The sequence below is a fragment of the Ambystoma mexicanum genome, chromosome 9 (assembly GCF_040938575.1).
Source record: "Ambystoma mexicanum isolate Mex_15411 chromosome 9, UKY_AmexF1_1, whole genome shotgun sequence".
NCBI lineage: Eukaryota > Metazoa > Chordata > Amphibia > Caudata > Ambystomatidae > Ambystoma > Ambystoma mexicanum.
Window position 1 is genome coordinate 631517301 of NC_090931.1, and position 20118 is coordinate 631537418.

A 20118-nucleotide genomic window follows, 5' to 3' on the forward strand; every position below is an offset into this window, starting at 1 on the left:
TTGACTACTTGACACAGACTGGACTTTAGTTTTAGGGAAACTCTCTTTAGGATAGGGACAGAGAGGCCTTTATCCAATCCTAAAATACCTGATAGTGAAAACATTACAACTTTGTGTCCGCCTTTCTTTTCTGACCCCTCGAACCCGTCACACTTGTCACTCAAAACGTGGGAAAATAAACTTAGTACAATAAAAGTAAAATGTGGGTGAATAACTGTAAAACCAATGTTGTAGCTAAAAGGCACATGAGCAAATTAGAAAAAATAGTAACAAGTGACCACCACAATCATGCAACTCCAGGGGGAAATCTTCTGTATAATTGGATCATATGGCAAATTTCTGAGAACGAGTGGATCTTCGATGCTGCTTTGTTGTTTTGTATGACCTTTATCTTGAATAGGCTGATAAAAACTAGACTGTCTAATTGTTTTTTTTTATTTTTATTTTTTATTAGTTTGTTACAAACCTTTAAAAAAAAAGAAAGAAAAACAGCAACATGCATATAAAACAACATCCAAATTTACAATTGCACTAAACGACCATCATTGCTAAAATTATCTGAAATAGTTTTTTGTGTGCAGATCATTAAAGGCCTTTCTTTTTTCAACTATTTGACAATTTCTTAAATAAATTTTGTCCCATAGGGCTCAATGGGAATGGGGAAGGCGCTAATTATGGCACCTTAAATTACGGTGCCGTAATTAACACCAAGGTCCCTTAGCGGGTTGGACTTTAACGCCTGCAAAAAGCTGGCATTAAAGTGTGAATCGGGCGTTAAGGGTTTAACGGCGCTGCAGCCTTTTACGACGCCGTTAACCCCTTAACGCCAGGGTTGTAATGAGGCCCATTGTGTATTTCCTAGCTGCTTGTAGGCTCGACTGCTGTGTGCTGGGACATGTGCTCTTAAGGTCGCCGATAGGCTCTATCTAGCACGTGTATCTTTCAATTTCTGCTCACCAATAATTCTTCACATAGGTCGGACAGCTATGCATAGATTTCGCCCATATAATTTTTGCTTAGTCCAGCAAGATATTTTTTCAGTATTTTCATCTTTTTTTCTGTAGTGATGTAAGAGGATTTATTGTATAATCTTCAAGGTTACTGTGTTACGTTCTTTTGTTATACTTGTGATTGCAGTGTTTATCAAGTCAGGGTTGGTGTTTGTATATTGCATCAGTTCACAGTTGGAGCACACCTCAATGCAACAACTGATGGAACTTGAATCCATTGTGTGCCTCTTGCCTATAGTCAAAATTGGATCGATGACTACATGCCACCTTGTACATTGAGCTAAACACTTCATGTATATGACAGTTTTATAATCTTCTAATCAATCATGCTAATTCATTGTCTCTAATTTTTGTATTGGCTAAATATATTGCTTTTTTAACGGAGTCCATCAGGTTGCAGGTCAGCTTCATAGCACAGAAGTAAAGGTAGATTACATATACAGTATATCTCAAGCGATAGGCATACCACATATATACCTCACGTTTTTCTTCTGGGAAGTTAGCTTGGTGGTATGATTTTACAGATCTTCTTTAGTAACAGTTATTGGGAGAGGTTTGACAAGTATGTTTGAAGTTCTTTGGACGGGACGTGGGGGGTAGTGAGTTCACATATTGTTCTTCCCATTCCTGAGCCCACATTAGTGCAGTCATCCAGGTTTTATTGTTGGGTGGAGAGGCATGTTTCCATCTCTGCAGCACACATCTCTTGACAATCATGCAACCTATGTTCACAATTGCATTTGTTATTTTGTTCAGGCTGTTGTTCCATGGACCAAACAAAGCTCCCAGAGGGGAGCGCTCGTGGGACATTCACTATGTTGGAGAGAGTTTGCAGTACATTGTCCTAGAAGGTCCCCAGTTGGGGGCAAGACCAAAACAGGTGCATGTGGTTGGCTGCATCTGCACAGCATCTGGGGCGGTGTTCTGTACCCTGGGAGATTTTGTTGAGTTCTTGGGGGTATAGTACAGCCTGTTAAGCAGTTTAAATTGCATGTAGTGGAATCTGAAATTTAGAGAGACCTGTTTTGTGTGTATATACATGCGTTTCCATTGAATGTCGGATAGGACCACCCCTAGGTTGTCAGACCATCTGGAACGTGCCTTTGGTGTGGAGTCGGATTGTCTGTTCAACAGCATTCTATATAGTGTGGACATTATCCTGCGGGTACCATAGGAGTTAGCGGGTACCATAGGAGTTAGCAATGTACAGCACCTCTTGAGTTTCAGGGGGTTCGGATGGGAAGGAGGGCCATAATGAGTGTGCCGTTGCGTGCAGTCTGTAATATTGTAGTAGTTCTAGTCCCAAGCTAGTGTGTTCACACTACAATCCTGGTGGGGGGATCAATTTCCCATCTGGGAATAGGTCTGCTACAGATCTATAGCCCAGCCCTTTCCTTTGTGCTGCAGTGCGTTGTCCCAGGTGTGATCTAATTCAGGGAAGTTCCACAAGGTGAGCCATTTGTAGTATGGACATACCGTGGTACTCAATGTTAGTATGTGTCGCCAGGCAAGTAGAGTGGCGGAGACTGGGTCAAATGGGCAGTTGTCTTTATATGTGCTGTTTAGAATGAGTGTTTTTAGATCGGCTTTGCCGGCCGCCAGGCGCTCAAGTTTGACATGCAGAGGTTGTTGAGTTTCGCCATGCCAGTAGGAGCTATATTGGGCTTGGGCGGAATACATTTCTTTTTTTTTTTTAACAACTTTATTTAAGTTTTGGAGCATTATGAACATATAAAAGTCAGAGAACAATTAAGATAGATATGTATTACTTCATACACGTCGGTTCCTCCTTATCCGTTAATGGGTCTTCAGTACTGTTCAGCGTTAATGCTCAAATATAATAACCATATAACAAAGGAAAGAAAAAAAAACAATTTCCCCAACACCTGCATCTTTTAAATTCAAAGGTGAAGAAGTGTGCTATTCTGTTCCATAATTTCAATCAAGTGGATCCTTTCATCTTGGTCCTTGGGTTCCTCAGATGATGGGTATTGCACGCAGTAATCTGGGCTTAAAGTACATCTGTTCCTTGTCTTTCATGAATTCGTGTAGTGGTAGCCAAATGTTCAGGTATTTTGGGTAGGAGCCGAGGGCTATTGCTGTCCCCTTTTCCATGGCCATTACCCCCCATAGCCATACCCACCACAAAGCCACTACTGGGCCATCTTTATTTTTCCATGCCTGCGCAATAGTGATTCTCGCAGCACTAAACATATGTGCGATTAGAGTGGCTGTCGGTCCCGAGTTTGCATAGCATCCTTCTACTACTTTCCCCAAAATCACCACCAACGGATCAAAGGGAAGATCTACACCAGATATATCTTTAATGTGACTCAAAATTTCTTTCCAGTAAGTCTCTGTTAATGGGCAGGACCACCACATATGAATAAGGTTCCCGGGTTGTCCGCAATTCCTCCAGCACGTAGCCGGATATTCTGGGTTGATGGCATGGATGCGATTGGAGTCATGTACCATCGGAGACAGAGCTTGTATGCCGCTTTTTTAATCAAGGTACATTTAGAGCTTTTGGCGGCCCCGAGCCAGATGGGGCCCCATGTGTCCCCACAATTGGTCTCCCCAGATCAGCCTCCCATTTCTGCATATAGTTGAGTTTTTACTCCGGATCCCATTCCCCAACCAGGCGGTATAGTCTAGTTATTCCCTTGTCCAACTGGCCTTCCTGTATCGTTAGTTCCACTCCTGTGAGGTTTCTGTTTGCCCCCACTCGCACCTTCGTATTTGAGACCCAATGTCTAAGTTGAGCATAGTGGTAGCGTTCACGCTCTGGTATATTACATTTAGTTTTATATTCTTGAAACGGCAAGGGTGCCCCATTCACGTAAAGGTCCCTTAGGGCCATACCATTTTCTCTACCCCCCCAGTTTGTCCAAAATTTAGCATGTGTCCCCGGGGAAAATTCTGGGTTGTAGGCTATTGGCGTGAGAGGTCCCTCCCCCCTTTGACCTTTTTGTTTCTCAAGATCTTGTCCCAAAACCATAAGGTAGCTCTAGTGGATTAGTTGGCCCCCTTTCTCCCTATGTCATGTAGCCAGGAAGCCAAGATTCCCCAATGGTATTTCGGTCGCCAGACCTTCAAGAGTGACCCATTGATTTGCAGTGTCCCCAGCCTTCCATTGTAACATAGGGGCTACTTGTGCTGCTCATAGGTACTTACAAAAATCCGGGACTCCCAACCCCCCCAGAACCTGTGGTATGAATAATACTTTTTTAGGAACTCTCGGTTTTTTCCCTTTCCAGATAAAGTTAATCACTTCTTTCTGCAGTGTTTGGACAGCCGGACCTGGGATTCTTATTGGAAGGGCACCGACTACGTATAGGAATTTAGGGAGCAAAGTCATTTTGACCGCTGTAATAAGTGCCAGCCAAGACAACTCTTGCAGTTGCCAGCATTTTAGTTCTTTATCTAGTGATTTCAGGAGTTCTGGGATATTAGCTCCGTATAATCTGTCATATTTAGGGGTTAATTGTATCCCAAGGTATTTAACTGCCTTTCGTTCCCATTTCAGAGGATATTGGTTTTCCCAAATCGGGATTTGCTCCGGTTCTTCTGTAATGTTGAGAGCTTTAGATTTGGGATAATTAATGTGAAATCCTGAGACCCTGGCGAAATCTCCCAATAGTTGTATCGCTGTTGGTAAAGTATTGGCAGCATTTTTAATGAAGAGGAGAATATCATCCGCATAGAGCGCTATTTTCTGTGGACCTGCGGTGCCCCCTTCAACCTCTTGAATTCCTGGATGGTTACGAACCCTGCACGGGAACGGCTCCATGGCCATGGCGAAGATCAGGGGTGACAGTGGGCAACCCTGTCTCGTGCCTCTTTGGATGGGAATACTCCCTGTGAACTTTACATTAACCATTAATCTAGTAGACGGGTTTGTGAAGTTGGCAATTACCATGCGTGTGAATGTTGGGCCACATCCGAACCTTTCAAGGGTCAAGCGTAAGAAACCCCAGTGCAAGCTATCAAACGCTCTGGAGGCGTCCAGGGCTGTTACCGAGAATTTCTGGCCCCCCCTACGTCCCCAGTTTATTGTATCTATGGCTCTACGAATATTATCGTAAGTGTGCCGCCCCTTCACAAAATCCACTTGATCGGAGTGAATTATTTCGGGGAGTATCAATGCTAGTCTCCGGGCCAGTACCATAGAGTAAAGCTTTGCATCCCCGTTTGTGCAAGCTATCGGCCGATATCTCTGCTAATCTAGTGGGTCCCTATCCGGTTTCAACAATAATATCGTGGTTGCCTGGCCCATATCCCCAGATGTACATCCCTTATCTCTAATGAAGTTGAATAGACAGGTTAGGGGGGCCGTTAGGATGCTTCTTAAGGTTTTATAATATGCATTACTTAGCCCATCCGGGCCCAGAGTTTTGTGTACCTTTAATGCTCCTATAGCCTCCCCCACTTCTGCTTCTGTTATGGGACCTTCTAGTCGTTGCCTATCCAGTTCATTAATTTGCGGTAACTGTATCTGATTTAGAAACGCAATTTGCTCCTCCCTATCTAAGTCTTCCCGTTTTAGATTGTTGGTATAGTATGAGATCAGCACCTCCTCCAACTCTCTCTCTCCCCTCTGTACTTCCCCTTTGTCATTACGGAGTTGGGTTATTCGATTCCGTAGTTTCTGGTGTCGTGATTTAGCAGCAAGGAATCGATTAGCTTTGCCCCCGTGTATAAAGTAAAATTGTTTTGTTTGTACCAGGAGCCGTGCTGCATCTTCTGCTAGGTGAGTTTCTACGGCTGCTCTGGCCTTTTTGAGGTCCCGCCAAGCTTTCTGTGAACCTTTGTCTTTATATATTCCTTCCGCTTTTTGTATGTTGGCCTCCATACTACATCTCAACCTCTCCCTGCTTTTAATGTCATTTGATGCTTGTGCAATAAATTCCCCCGAACCACCGCTTACTTGCGTCCCAAATAGTTGACCAATCCATCCCTGGTGTCTTATTTTCCCGGAAGTAATTCTGCAGTGTTTGTTCAATGCTCATCCGGACTACCTGGTCTTTCAGTATTACCTCGTTCAGTTGGCAGGGTCTGCGGGATTGTTGTTTTGGGCAGGTTAACTCTATTTTTAGAAGCACCGGAGCATGGTCTGAGAGGTAACCTACCCCAATTTCCAAACCTTTAACTTGTGGGACAATTGTTTCAGAAATCAGTATCCTATCGATACGAGAGTACCCCCTATGTACTGCTGAGTAGTTAGTGTATGTTTTCTTTTGTGGGTTAAAGAAGCACCAGGATTCTAGCAGCCACAGTTCCTTTAGAAATTTTGCCAGAGCTTGTCTAAATGTTTGGTCGTTTGAAGTTGCCGGGAGTGTTTTATCCATGGTTACATCCATCACTCCGTTAAAATCACCCGCAAGGAGGATTTCCCTATACCCCTTTGCGCAACTATGGGTAACAAATTCATTAGAAAATGGTCCTGCTTCGAATTAGGGGCATAAAGTGAAATCAAGGTCACAAGCAGGCCCATCAGTTTCCCTCCTAATATCAGGTAGCGGCCTTCCGGATCGTTTTTAACAAAACGTTTCTCAAAGTTGACGTTTTTCCCTATTAGAATGCCTACTCCCGTTTTCTAATCCCACTAGATGCCAGATATTGTATAGGGAAAGTTCTATGTTTCAGCCTCAATTCATCCTCTGGGAGTAAGTGTGTTTCCTGCAACCATACCACAGATGCATGCATGTCGGACAACCTGGTTAACATGGATTTCCGCTTGACTGAAGAATTAGGTCCCTGCACATTCAGTGAAACAAATGTTAACTCAGCCATTGTTATTTTTTAGCCATGATCTCCTTTCATTATGATCCAGTTTAGAGATATCTTAGATGTAATGTGTAAGTTGCACACTTCTTCACTAAAAAGTAACACAGTAAATTCCCCCCCCCCAACTTTCAAACTAAAATCTTTAAACAACTTTCCAAACATAGTAAGTTCACAAAAACAGTAAATCACCGGGTTCTACTCACCCGGGAAATTTGGGTTCCGGACTTCTTATTCTCCCCTTTTCCTCCCCACTCATTATGTGATATCCATACTGCTTGTGCTATCATACCAAATATAAGCCGCCTTAGGTAGGAGGCCCCTTCTCAAGAATTGATGTCTCAATTTTAAACTTTGAGTGCATAAACCCATTCCTCCAATAACCGGTGATCATTCAGGTGGGCTACAGAAGCTTGGGCTCTTTGTTGCGTCCCCGCGGGCGGGGTCGACCTAGTTTCTTTTGGTCCTCCCCCACCCCCCAGATCCACTCCACGTCTCCCGGTCCGGGACGGGGATTCCTCAGTATCAGTGATATTGCCCCCTTCGTCCTCTTGCATAAAATTAGTCGCTTCTTCCTCTTTGGAGATTGTGAAGCGATTGCCTTTCCATTCGAACCAGAGACATGTTGGGTGACCCCATCGGTATCGCACATCCTTAGTTCTCAACCAGTCCGTGACCACCCTCAGTCTTTTCCTCTTGGCAAGCGTTGGTCCTGGAATAGCTGAATTGGGGTTGAGCGAAACTTAATAGGTTCTTTTCTCCGGGCTGCCCGCATAATGTCCTCTTTCAGTGGGTATAGATGTACCCGGGTTAACACATCAGGGGTCAAATTCCTGGTCAGTTGGTAAGTTGAGTAGACCCTGTGTGTCAGGTCGAGCATTATGTCTTTATTCTCTTCTGCATTCAGGAGGTGGCGGAACAGCTCAATCACATATTGTTGTAGGTCCGAATCAAGTACTGATTTGGGAATTCCGCGGATGCGTATATTGTTTCCTCTGGTTCTATTCTTTGCCTCCTCCTGTTTGCTCTGTACCCGCTCCATATTTTTTTCCAGCTCCAAGACTCTACTTGCCAGGATATCATGGTCGTGACTGTGCTTGGTTATCGCCGTTTCAACCTCATCAATTCTTTTTTCCACCGCCAGGACTCCTTTATTGAGGTTTTGATGGACTTTGCTAAACCAGATACACTTTCTTTTATGTCCTTCTTGAGTTCTAGCAGCATTTCCAGCAGGTCTGATTTCCGAATAGGCGGGTCTTCATCAGACATTGCCCCTTCAGGAGGGGGATTATGCATTTGGACTACTGCTTGCACTTGATTGCGTCTCTGGGAGTCAGCTGTCTGTAGCATGGTTTTAATATCACCAGAGCCTTGATTTTTAGCTCTGGTAGTTTGTTTGGACATGTTATATGTATTATACTGTTCTGACTGCGGCATTAGGTTAGGTCTGGAAGGCTGGGTTGATTATAGCGTTTGTCTCGTGGTCTTCGGATGGGCGTACGGCCTCTCGCCTCCTTGGAAGCACCACTAAACCGGGTGTTCAATTGTGTTCATGCAACGTTCAAATTGTAGGTTGGGTGTCTGCTAGCTTCTTACAATTGCAGGCGGGCAACGCTCACCTCACATGTCCCCAGTGTATCTCAGATCTCCCCTGACCTCAAGAACCATAATGTAGTTTACTGTTCTCATTCGCCTCTCTATAGGTTGGTGCAAAGCTGCATTACAAGTCACACAAATGTATTTAAAGAGAACGCCACTCGGGTCCTTTTATGAGTGCAGCCTTGATTCTTTGCTTAATGCGGGGTTGCCCGAAATATGTCTCGGCAAATAGGGACTTCTCATATCAGTTCAAGGGCTGGGCCCTGCACACCGTAGCTTTAATTTCACCGTCCACTAGTCGGCTCGCCTCCTGTTCCCGCTGTCCGACGCCGCCGACCCTCAACACGGGCGCCAGATGAGTGGGCAACCTCATCCACGCCAGCCCGCTCGCCTCCGGATGCGATGGCAGTCCATGCGGGCTAGGCAGGATCCCCAACCCGCGGTCCCTTTAGCTGCGAGGATCCGTGGGCGCAGCGAACCCAGCCAACCCTACTTTCCGGTCCCAGGACCAGCCGACTCCCCCACCGCGGCTCAAGACTTTGGCCCCCAGTGTGTGTTCCGGGGAAAGACAGAAGGGGACATCCAGTGGGTCCCAACCTTCGCACACAACTCCGCCCGTCAGGACTTCGATCCGTGCTACAAGCGCAATGGATCTTGTGAAGGTCTGCATTAGCCGCTCATAGCCGCACATCCACAGCCGAGCACCATGGGAATCACAGCCGCCCCGGAGAGTGGACATTTGTTGCCTCCCTTAATGTCTCCCGTCAGCCCGCTCACCTCCGGTCAGCACTGGCCCGCCGGTATGCAGGATCCCCTGCTCCATGGCAGGACGTCGCTTTCTTGCGAGAAATCGGCGGCGACATCTGCATCAGCCGTGCCGAGCCTACGGTCCGGGTATGTGCTGTCTATCCGCTGCAGCCTAGCTTCACTCTCCGAAATCCCCGGTACGTATCAGGAGGGCAAGGGAGGTCAGCCTGCTCAATCCCCCCCCCCATCTGTATCGAACCGCTGGGCATCCAAACAGAGCCGAGAATCGAACGCAGGTAGGGCAGGGTGTTCCGGGTCCCGCTCTCCAGGATCTCCTCCGCCTTCTCCGTCATAAGAAATTTTCGGCAGTCGCCATCTTAGCTGCAAGCTGCTGCATGGTCCAGCCTGGAATCGTCTTCAATCTCCAAAAAATGCTGTCGGAGATTGAACAATCTCCAATCCCCCAGATGCACGAGGGGTTTGATGCTCTATATAGTAATTTATCACAACCTATGACACATTATATAAGAGGTAGGGGTTCCGGGGCTGATAGAAGTCACGGAGCATGCCGAGGAGTCCTCGGCTAGCCACGCCCCCGGCTGGCGGAATACATTTCTAACGTTAGCCTCACAAAGGACTGAATTGGCTGATGCACCAAGTGGCATTATTACATTTTAATGTAATGGTTACTTACATAGTCTCGTACAGTTCTTGCTTTTCAAAATCAAACTTGTTTCAGGTTTTCTGATAACACATTCATGTTTGCGGATCTTCAGATGAAGTCTGTGAGGGTCATTCCGAGTTGGGCGGTAGCCATGGTGCTATTAGCACCATGGCTGCCTCCCAAACCGGGTCCGGTTCCGGTCTGGTTGTATGGGGACTTACCAGGTCATCCCGACCCTGGAGGACCCGGTAAATCCCCGTTCAACCAACCATTCCCCAGTCCCATTTGAGCCCCATAGGGCTCAATGGGAATGGGGAAGGCGCTAATAACGGGCCCGCGAATAGCAGGCCCGTTATTAGCACCCTGGTCCCTTAGCGGGACCCGTAAAGGACGTGTGGTCAGACCACACGTCCTTTACGGTTCCCGCTAAGGGAACTCGGAATTGGGCGGTAAGGGTTTACCGGCACCGGTCTCCTTACCGGTGCCCGGTATCCCTTACCCCCCTACTTGGAATGAGGCCCTATTTATTTGTTTTTGGCTAGACTTGAAATTAGGAGTGGGGATAAAAACGGAACAGCACGCGTGCCAGAACTGGGGAAGTAAGAGGGAAAACAGGCAAACATTTCTAGGTCATATTAGTTCAGCACATATTTTATTTCTTTTATTTATAAAGATGAGAAATCAATCATATTAAGTACAAAAAAAGCAAAAAATTAACTACCAATTATTGAGATAATAAAATGACAATCATACACAAACCTAATGTCGATTGTACTCAAGCATACCAGTCATACATATCAACAGACATCCATACCTAATAATGAAATTATACAACACAGACACATAATTTACAGTGTAAGACTTGTTGAACAAATGTTCTGTTCAAAAGTCAGGATTTTCAGGACCCTGCATTCAACCAGTCCCAACCGTTTCGAAGTATAAGTATTCGTAAACGTCTTCATCAGGGGAAATAAAAAAAACACTAAAACCCCAAAAATGCAACAAAACAACACTTTAAGGGCAGAATTCATTTTTCATGTTCATTACAAAAAACTATTTAAACAAAAAAGGTATACCCAGCAAATCAAGGTTTACAATGTATAGCAGGCCAACGGGAAAATGTAAACCTTAATTTCCCACACAACACAGTGCACTGATGCAAACCAAAATAGAGGGCAGCCCCAAGTCCATATCCAACTAATGTATGCCTCAAGACCACCAATGGGTGAAAAGTGACAAGCACAAAGGCACAGGTTCTAAGAAAAATGACAACCTACCGCTCAGAGATTATTTTCAAAGGCAAGATTCAGACAGTCACACGTGGGTTCTAAATCAGAAAAGGTCAGGGCATGCCAGGGAGAGGACCCAATCTCCAAGCTGTCACAGCCAAAGGTGGCTCAGGGTGGGTACTCACACCTAAAGTTTGTCACTTGAAATTAAACAAAATAGTGCCAATATTTTGTAACACCATTAAGTGATTGAACCTCCCTGCGGTGTTCTTCCACAGATCTATTAATTCAGAAATAATGTCTGAAAATATGCTTTTGCCATTGATTACTAAACGGGCCCTCTCACCCCCTGTATATTGTGGCATTGTTTTTAAAATGTGTCAAGAAAAAGGAAATATTGTGAAAGAAATCTGTACATTTGGCAGCATGTATGCTTCATTTATGTAGTAGCTACTAGCTTCCTTTGTTGGTGTTCTTACTTTGTCTCCTGGTTGAGAACAATCTCTTACAAAGGGGGTTGCTTCATGTAAATGATGTTTGGGGCTTGGAAACAATGAAGTCACAGGCATTAACTATCAGGAATTGGCATTGAAGTGTTCCACAGACTAATTGAAATAAGTCAGACTACTAAAGTGTAGGAAGTCTGTTCATTGGCAGATCTCAAAGTACTAGTCTTAAGGTGTTTGTCCAGCAGACACTACTAAAGTGCCCAAGGCACAGATACGTAGGCACCTGTGCCCTTTTTGGATTGCTAGGGTTGTGGGCATCCCTGTGAATTCTTCTTTTTGAACTCCACTAGCTATTTGCAGACCCAGGAAGATGAGCTCTTTCACGCACGTGTTGCTTTGTGGTCTTTCTGCACCTGAATTGTGTGTTTTGTTGTCTAACGTTTGATACTACTTTGTGCTCCAAGCTTTGTGATGTGCTTTGCTCTCGTGATGCCCTTTCTAACTCTTGTTCATGCTTGGTGTCTTTTCTACCCTTGGTTATCCCTCATAATGTCTTTCTTCTCTTGACAGGATGACACGTGCCTAGCAGAGCTTTCCCTGTCCTTGTCTTTGGAGTGTCAGGTGAATGAAGGGCGACTGAGGGGCATCAAATTTGGAGTCCGCAACTTCCAGGCTGAGCTTCATGAAGGTTTATTCCATAGTGATCTGATCCAGAGGGGGTTCTCCAGCATCGGGACAGGAGCTGACCAGGAGTCAAAGAGTACAGAGGAGCCACTGGTGCCCTTAGAAACAGGTCAGAATCATGCTTGGCAATGTACCTAGACCCACAGCAGGGGATGATCCGACAGACGGGATGCTCTCTTAATAGCATGTGAAAAAAATCACAATTCAAAGAGTATCCTAATAGAGTAGGGTCAAAATGACACAGAAGAACACATATCAATAAAGGGTGAATAGGTGTGCTAGTCTAAGGTGGCAGTATTAGCAATGCAGATCTTAGTAGTGCATGTACTAGGACTACTGGCAATGCTATCACATGTGTTAACATATCAAAGAGCTTGACAGAGTATAAGCAGAACCACTTGTAGTGGATAGTTTCAATACATTTTTCAGTACTGGTAGTATTACCAAATCATAGAAAAATCATTCACAGAATACAGCAGTTTGGCTTTGTCTATATTTCAAAATGTTTTTTTGTTTTGACCATTGTTTGAGTGGGCGTCAGTCAAATCGCGTCATGCAATCTTTGTTGCGCTCTTATTCCTAGACATGTAAAAAACTGGATCTCTGCTTATTGCGTTGCAAAAAAAATATATCCTGTTTTTTGAAGTGTAAAATCTGTTTCAGTGCTTGTTCACACTCCACGGGGAGAGGGCCCATTGGAAGAGCAGTAGGAGGTGTGACAAATCTGTGGATGTCCCTTCTCCCCTAGGGGGAGGGGAGACTTTTCCCATGGGGCCAGGGCGGTGCATCCTGTGATGAATTAGTAGTGATTTCCCCAACAAAACCTTGACCTGGGATCTTCCTCATGTGGCCGGGGGAAGGCAGACGCTTCCTGATCTCCACACTGGGGGTGTTATTCTGCCAGAGGATCACATTGGGAGGAAATGGATCAGGAGGAAGGGGAAACTCCCCTGTTTAACTTTCCCCAAACCCTAGTATTTTAATGACTTATTGCAAATGAGAACGAGTTAGAAAAACAAACTTTATTGGCAGGGACTTCAAGTCCCATAATTCCCTCAGTACTGGGACGAGGAAGAGGGATGCAGAGGAACACCACTGTGGGAGCTGTCAACCAATTAATGTAGATGACCTACACCTGAAGGGAACAGAGAAGCTTAAAAAGCCCCGTCAGTTGCTGGCAAGAGTAGAGCAGCAGAAGAGGAGGAAGCAACTCAGGCAGTGGTTGAAGCTGAGAGTGAAGCTTGAGGCGGCAAAAGATGCCGTGACCATTAACACGCCTGAAGCGGTGGCAGGTCCTGAGAGAGTCTTTGCCTGAAACTCTCCCTGTTGTAGAGGTTGTGCACCGGGAAGCGTAAGGAAGAGAGGCTTGCCAGATGAAAATCCGTTGTGCAGAGTTCACGCAGCGCAAAGTAGCAGTAGCGAGGGAAGTGTACCCTCTTTAGAGGATCCAGGTGGCTGGATTGTACCTGACCCTCTCCGAAGCAGAAGAAGCTCAACTTTCTGCTGGTGTGAGTGAAGGAGGAACAGAGAAGGCTGTCCGTCCGAACACAAGGAGTCGCAAGCACAGAACACCTACGAACACGAAGCAGAGCGTGATCGAGCAAGTGACTCCGGAGTGCTCTAATGCTGTCCAAAGCAACAGCAACAGTAACTATAATTTTTAATACTGAACTATATGAAACCAACAAAAGTTATACCTGTTGAAGCAAAGTGATTGTGTAAATAAGAATATGAGATTGTGCAAAATCCAAAATCCCATGGGGGAGCTGTAGAAGATCTAAAAGCTTACAAGCAATACCCAAGCCAAGAATGTGTTGACAGGCCGCAATACCAATATAACAAACTGTTTGAAAGGCAAGAGGGGGATATTGGGAGGCTTAATGGTGGTAACACCTGCTCCTTATGTGCTACCAATCACAGACCAACAGATGATAGTCTCACTTGTCTTCGGCAATGTGGGTTTCTATCTTTTGATAAATATTTCCTTGTAGGTGCAGAGAGGAAAGAAAGGTGGCAACAGGCCGCCCTTCTGGAGAAGGCTGTCCAGAGGGAGAGGAGAATAGTTGCCATGGAGTGTTAAAGAGCACTAATGTAGTTCCATGATTCCCTGACACTGGTTTAAAGTTTGAAGCCAAAGAAGTCTTTTGAAGTTATTATCCTGAGTTGGAAGTTACCAGTGAAGCACGTTCTGTTATGTTTGGTGAAGAATTAGACGGTAGGTGAGTATACCCGTATGGCAAGAAGTTGTTGCCTAAAAAGGCATAACAAAGGAATAAATCAGGTAATAGTTGAAACAAGTGTTGAACTGTGGTTCTAAAGGAGACAACCCATGTTGAGTTGTGACATTTCAAGAAGAATTGTGGAAAAGTGTTGAGGAATAGTTACAATTCTTTTAAAACCAAAGTTGTGGCAAATCATCCTGACAAAGACAATTATTGTTTACTTGGAGGAGACAAATGTGAGACAGTTCTTACTTCAAGAGGAGCTGGAACCTACTATTACTTTCGATACCTTTTTGAAGCAACAGAACTGTATGTGATTTAAGTACACATCTTTAAGACTGTACTGGAACTTTGTGTCAAACCGGATTTCCTTGTTTCTTTTGAACTGTGGAGAAACCCTTGCTCAGAACCGGGGAAGGGAAACTCACCCAGGTTATGAGAAGAGACATTGATTATATTATATGAATTCAATTATCTGTCACATGTTGTTGAATTGACTGCCATATATTTCCTTATTGCTTTCCAAGGCCAGGTTTTCAGGGTTTCGGTAACCGCTTTTATTATATGTGTCTGGTTCCCCTTCTGGGCTGGGTTGCCCCTTATTTTATACTCAGTTATTTCTCCCCTCGACTGGGCTTGGTCTCTGTACCTCACCCGACTGGCAGGAACCTGTGTACCGTCTCTATAGCAAGTCCTGCTGCCACATAGTGACTCTGGTTTGTTGACGTTATCTGCGTCTCCTCTGCATCCTCTACGGTACGTAAGCCGGAATGTTCTTCGCCCTCCGTCTTGTTCCTTTTTCTCGTTTCTCATGGTGTGTGCAGGGGTTTAGGTCCACTCTCGCTCGTCGGGTTCGGTGTTGTTTCTTGGGCTACAAGCCGTGATGCCTTCCCTCTCGGTCGGCTAATCTCGGCCTTGCCAATTCCACACAGCTGTGTGCCTCATCGGCCACCTGTCTCTCCCTCTCAGGCTTCTCTGCCAGTGTTTCTCCAGGTATACGTGTGGACTTCTTCTGGGTTCTTGGCACTAAAGCTGGCTCTGCTCGGCAGCATGGTTCTGCCTCCCAATGACGTTGGTGGCTCACCTCTGCGTATCATGTCTCTTCCATTCATGTGAGTAAGTCCTTTTATCCCGTCTCTATGGTCCTTCCGAAAAAAACTAAAATCTTTTTTAACCAGGATACCAAGAATCAACTTGGCTCCTTTAAGGAATACTAAGCCTCCCCCGGCCTTCTGACTGCAAACTAGACATAGGGCCTCATTACGAGAATGGAGGTAGCCATGGAGCTAATAGCTCCATGGCTGCCTTCGTTCCGGGCTCCATTACCGGGTTCCTGCAATGGGGATTTTACCGGGTTACTCCGACATAAGAGGACCTGGTAATTCCTCCTTGCAGGAACCCATCCCCATTCCCATTTGAGCCCCCATAGGGCTCAATGGGAATGGGGAAGGAGGTAATAACGGGCAGATTACATCTGGCCCGTTATTGCCTCCCTCTTCCCCTCGCGGTACCCGGAAAGCACACCTCGTAATCGGCGCTCCTGGAATGAAGGGGGCCGGTCCCGTACCAGCCCCCTTCATTACGGGAGCGCCAGCTATATAAAGAGGCCCATAGACTGCTTAACGAATTGTACATCTGCCCTGATCGACACCATTCTTGCCTGTGTAACTAAACTGCCTAAACAATCTTGCTAAATGTAACCATATTTTCAATTTCAAGCACCCTGATGCCTGAGGATCATATACAATTGTACTGTATAACCAAGTATCTCACAAGTAACCATATTCTTAAGTCACGCGCCTGGATGCTGAGGGTTAGGTGTGCTATATAAATGTTATAAATAAATAAGATACAAAAAGGGTGTATTTGTTTGTCAAGCCCCTTGAAAGACCAGCATTGCCTTGAACTGTTTAAATGCATTTCCTACATTATTTGTAGTTCCACGGCTGGTATTCCATGTATGCAGACAATGTCTCAGTAATAGAAAGTTCCTTACTGGAATGGGGGTCCGTGTCCCCTGTTCGGGAGTCACTCCTAGTGAGGTCCCGTTTTCCCCAACCCCTAGGCAGGGTTTTTCTTAGCAGGCTCTCCTCCCTAGTCTCAAAGGGGGTGGAACCCCCCCCAGAGAAGACGGGGCGAAACCTGCAGATTTGTCACAGCACTTTTTAATTTGCATTCTTTTCGGTCCCATAACAGTAGGTTTTAGACTAAGTAAGATCTCAAGTGTTTGGCTGTGAATGGTAAAAATAGGCAGGCAGAGCCTCCAGTGAAAATAACATTGTTCACCAGACACTTTGTCCCAAAAATCCAGCAACAGCTTTCAGAGCCACGGTTCTGTCATTACTGGATACACTACTTGTAGTGTGCAAGTACCAAGGCATATTCTGTGCCTAACACCAGTGTTCACCCTAATATGCTACCATTGTGTAAAGTTAATGGGGTCTTTGAGGTCTGGCAAAGGAGCAAGCCTATTGTGATCTGCCCAGAGGTGCTGCTTGATACTACTCCAATGAGTTGCACAGTGCCTCCATTTGCAGTTGCTTGCAGCAGGATGATGGACAAACCCAACATCCGGGTCCACTGAATGTGCAAACCAATGTATCTGCCACCAGAAGGATTCCTGAGTTGCTTCTGGCACCTAACAGAATGTCAAGTTCTTCTGAAACATGGTAGCAGTCCTATCACCACAGGACACGTTAGATTGATTGCAGTAGAGACATAGAGAATGTTGATTTAAGATTTAGCAGGGATCCTATAGCTCTAAGAAGCCTAACAAGAAGGCGGCAAGTGGTGCTATCCCAGCTAACCTGACCGGCTCCCTGTTCCAAGACATATGGATTGGGTACCAACCCTCATCTTAAAGTCCTTGTTGGGCATAAACTTGAAGAGGTGCTTTCCCTGTGCTGTGATACATTGCGGAGAACTCCTGCTAGGTCATTTTGTTTAGTGCTCATGTTTCCCTGCTGTTTGTTTAGCAGAACTTGTCCTCCCCACAAATCCCTTGTCTTTTTTGTAATTGTGCACCACATTTTGGAATTTGAATAAGGTTTGCTTTCGCCTTGACATTGTAGTTTCATTCTCATGTCTTCGCACTGTTAGATCTTTATTGGAGGACTAGACTCCATGGGCCCCATGTTTTAAGATAAGTGATTGTTAGCACCAGGACCCCCAAACTTAGCCGAGACACAGTTGTTTTGGTGCCTTGATAAAGTTGTACTGAGGATTCACTTTAGTTTGGATCAAACTGATCTATCCCTTTCCATGATTGTTTTGTCATACATGTGGCACCAACATCATTTTCTGAGTCCCCTGCTACATCACTGGTGCTCACGGGGACTCGTTCTAGAACGTCATGGCCTAAGACACTGGCAGGAAGCATGGGCACTGATCCAAAGCCAGAGCAGCCTGAAGTTTCCCAAAGCCGATGCTTCGTCAAAGGTATGATTTTCCCACTTCATTCTTCAGTATATGCTTGTTAGGCTCTTAACAGACGCTCGGGGCAAACGCATCCCAGCAATACCTGCGCCGGTATCTTCAAGTCGCTTACAGGGAAAGCCCCGCCACACTCCTCCCTCTACTAAAATGAATTTGAAGATGTTCCCATTCCAGCGATGCAGGAGGAACCCCAGAGCCTTGCGCTTGTACCCAAGATGGCGGTTCGGAGACAGTCCGGCCCCGGATCACGTGCACACAAACTAACGTCCACAATACACAATGCTCCTGGGTGTTGTATACTGTACTATTTTCCTTGCTTGGCCCACATCACTTTATGTGAGTACCATGCCTGGGGGAAACAGAGGGAGGCGGGAGCACTTCTGTACACCCTACTTATACTACACTTGGCTTCCTTAGGTCCTGACAAACTGCTGCCAACCAAGTCCATAGACCATCAACATTGATTGTCCTATCAGTGGAGGGCTGGATGGAGGATAGTAACTCGGTCCGTACTCCTAAAGAGTCTCTAGGTTCCGGTCTCTGATTGGGTCTGTTGCAGTTGCACTCTGCCGTAGAATTAAGTATCCTGAACCTAAGGTACTGACCGATTGATCCGACCTGCTTCTTCTACCCCAGAGTGCAATGGAAAGAGCGATGATTGATATGTACAGCCGAAATGGCTGGTTATCGCCATAACACCTCTTTAGTAACACAAGTAACGGCATTACGACAAACCGTTCATACCCTGCAAAAAAGATACAGGGACTAGTTTAGACTCTAAAAAAGCCCCACACAAAACCTTGAAGCCTGCCTCTTTCTAGTAATATTATATGGCTAGTTCACACACCCTTTACCCACAAACATCGGAGTAGGGGCTCATGTTCCAACCCCCATGATGCCTACTAAATACACAGGAAACCCAAATGGATTCCAGAAATGTATGACTCAATGCCTCCTACATTTCATGAATAGACCCCAGATCTACCAGATCGATAAAGCCAAGGTAGCATTCATTTTAATGAACCTGGACGGACCAGCGCGTACCTGGCTACCCCGTGGATTAACAATCAAGATCCCATGTTAGATGATTGCAACGTCTTACTCAGAGCTTTTCAGAAAATGTTTGAAAGGGCACTATGTCAGAAAACCCTGTGCCATGAGCTCATAGAGATCAAATCAGGAAACCAGGATCTTATATCCTACATGGCCCGTTTCAAATTATTTGGTCGCTGAAATTGTGTGCGAAGAGAAATTGTGTGCGAAGACGATGTACAGACTACCCTTTTTTACAGAGGACTGAAAGAAGTCCTCAACGACTTGACCACCCAAGTACATCCATCTCTCAATAACATTGATGAATTAATGGAACTAACCCTCCAAATCGAACAGACATGGGGAACGAAGAAGTGAATGCAAAAAGATATAATATACGTAGAACCCCAATGAATACCCAGATTGTTAACATCGAAACAATATTTCGAGGGGATTGGGTCCTCCGACGTATTCCATATCTATGACAGGTAATCACCACAGCTGTGCTGCTTCGGAAACTTTTTTCTGCGTCCTGCGTCGATGACGTCGATGCGCCGTCGTCGAGGACCTCCTCCGACGTCATCCGATGTGATAAGTAGGACGCACGACGGCCGTAGCCTCAGTTCCGTTTTTTCCCCGAACGTGTTGCTTCGTGAATCTCGCTTAACGCCTCGACTCTTTGGAGTTCTGTTCTTCTCGGTTCTTCGAACCTGTTCGTTTTTGTGAGAAAATCCTTCGTGTGAAGATGTCTTCTACTTTGTCTTCGACCCCGCGTCCGGGCTTCAAGAAGTGCGGGGAGTGTGGGTCCAAGATGTCGGTGACGGACTCGCACGACGCCTGCCTCTGGTGCCCCGGGGAGGCCCACGACACGGGGCACCAGAGGCATGACTGTATCGACTGCCAGTTGCTCACGTCCAAAGCCTTACATGAACATAAGACGAAGTTGTCGGTAGGTGGGGTGTCCAAGCCCCGGAAGTCGAAGTCTGCGGGGCTTTCGACGATGATTCGAGAGGTGACTCTCCATTATCGTCGGAAGTCTCGTGGGTCTCCTTCTAGGAGTCGGTCTCGCCACTCCTCGGCCTCTTCAAGGCATTCTCGGAAGCGCCGACAGCGGTCGTCTTCCAGGTCCTCTTCTGAGGACTCTACCCGCCACGTCGCTTACCACACCAGCCGTGTGCGACGCTGGAGGAATGGGCTTCCTTTGGGAAGAAAATGCTGGCGATTCTCGAGTCGCAGGGTACTAAGCCGTCTGCGCCCCCGAGT

The 20118-nt window shown here is 45.8% G+C and overlaps 1 protein-coding gene across 2 annotated transcripts in view; it reads left to right on the top strand.

Annotated features, from left to right (window-relative positions):
• Positions 1-20118, top strand: part of BLTP2 (bridge-like lipid transfer protein family member 2) — a 1026973-nt gene that overhangs the window by 281061 nt on the left and 725794 nt on the right. For both annotated transcript variants that reach the window (XM_069615333.1, XM_069615334.1), the window contains one exon: positions 12053-12275. In XM_069615333.1, coding sequence (XP_069471434.1) covers positions 12053-12275 — 223 coding nt within the window. The remainder of the gene's footprint in view (positions 1-12052; positions 12276-20118) is intronic.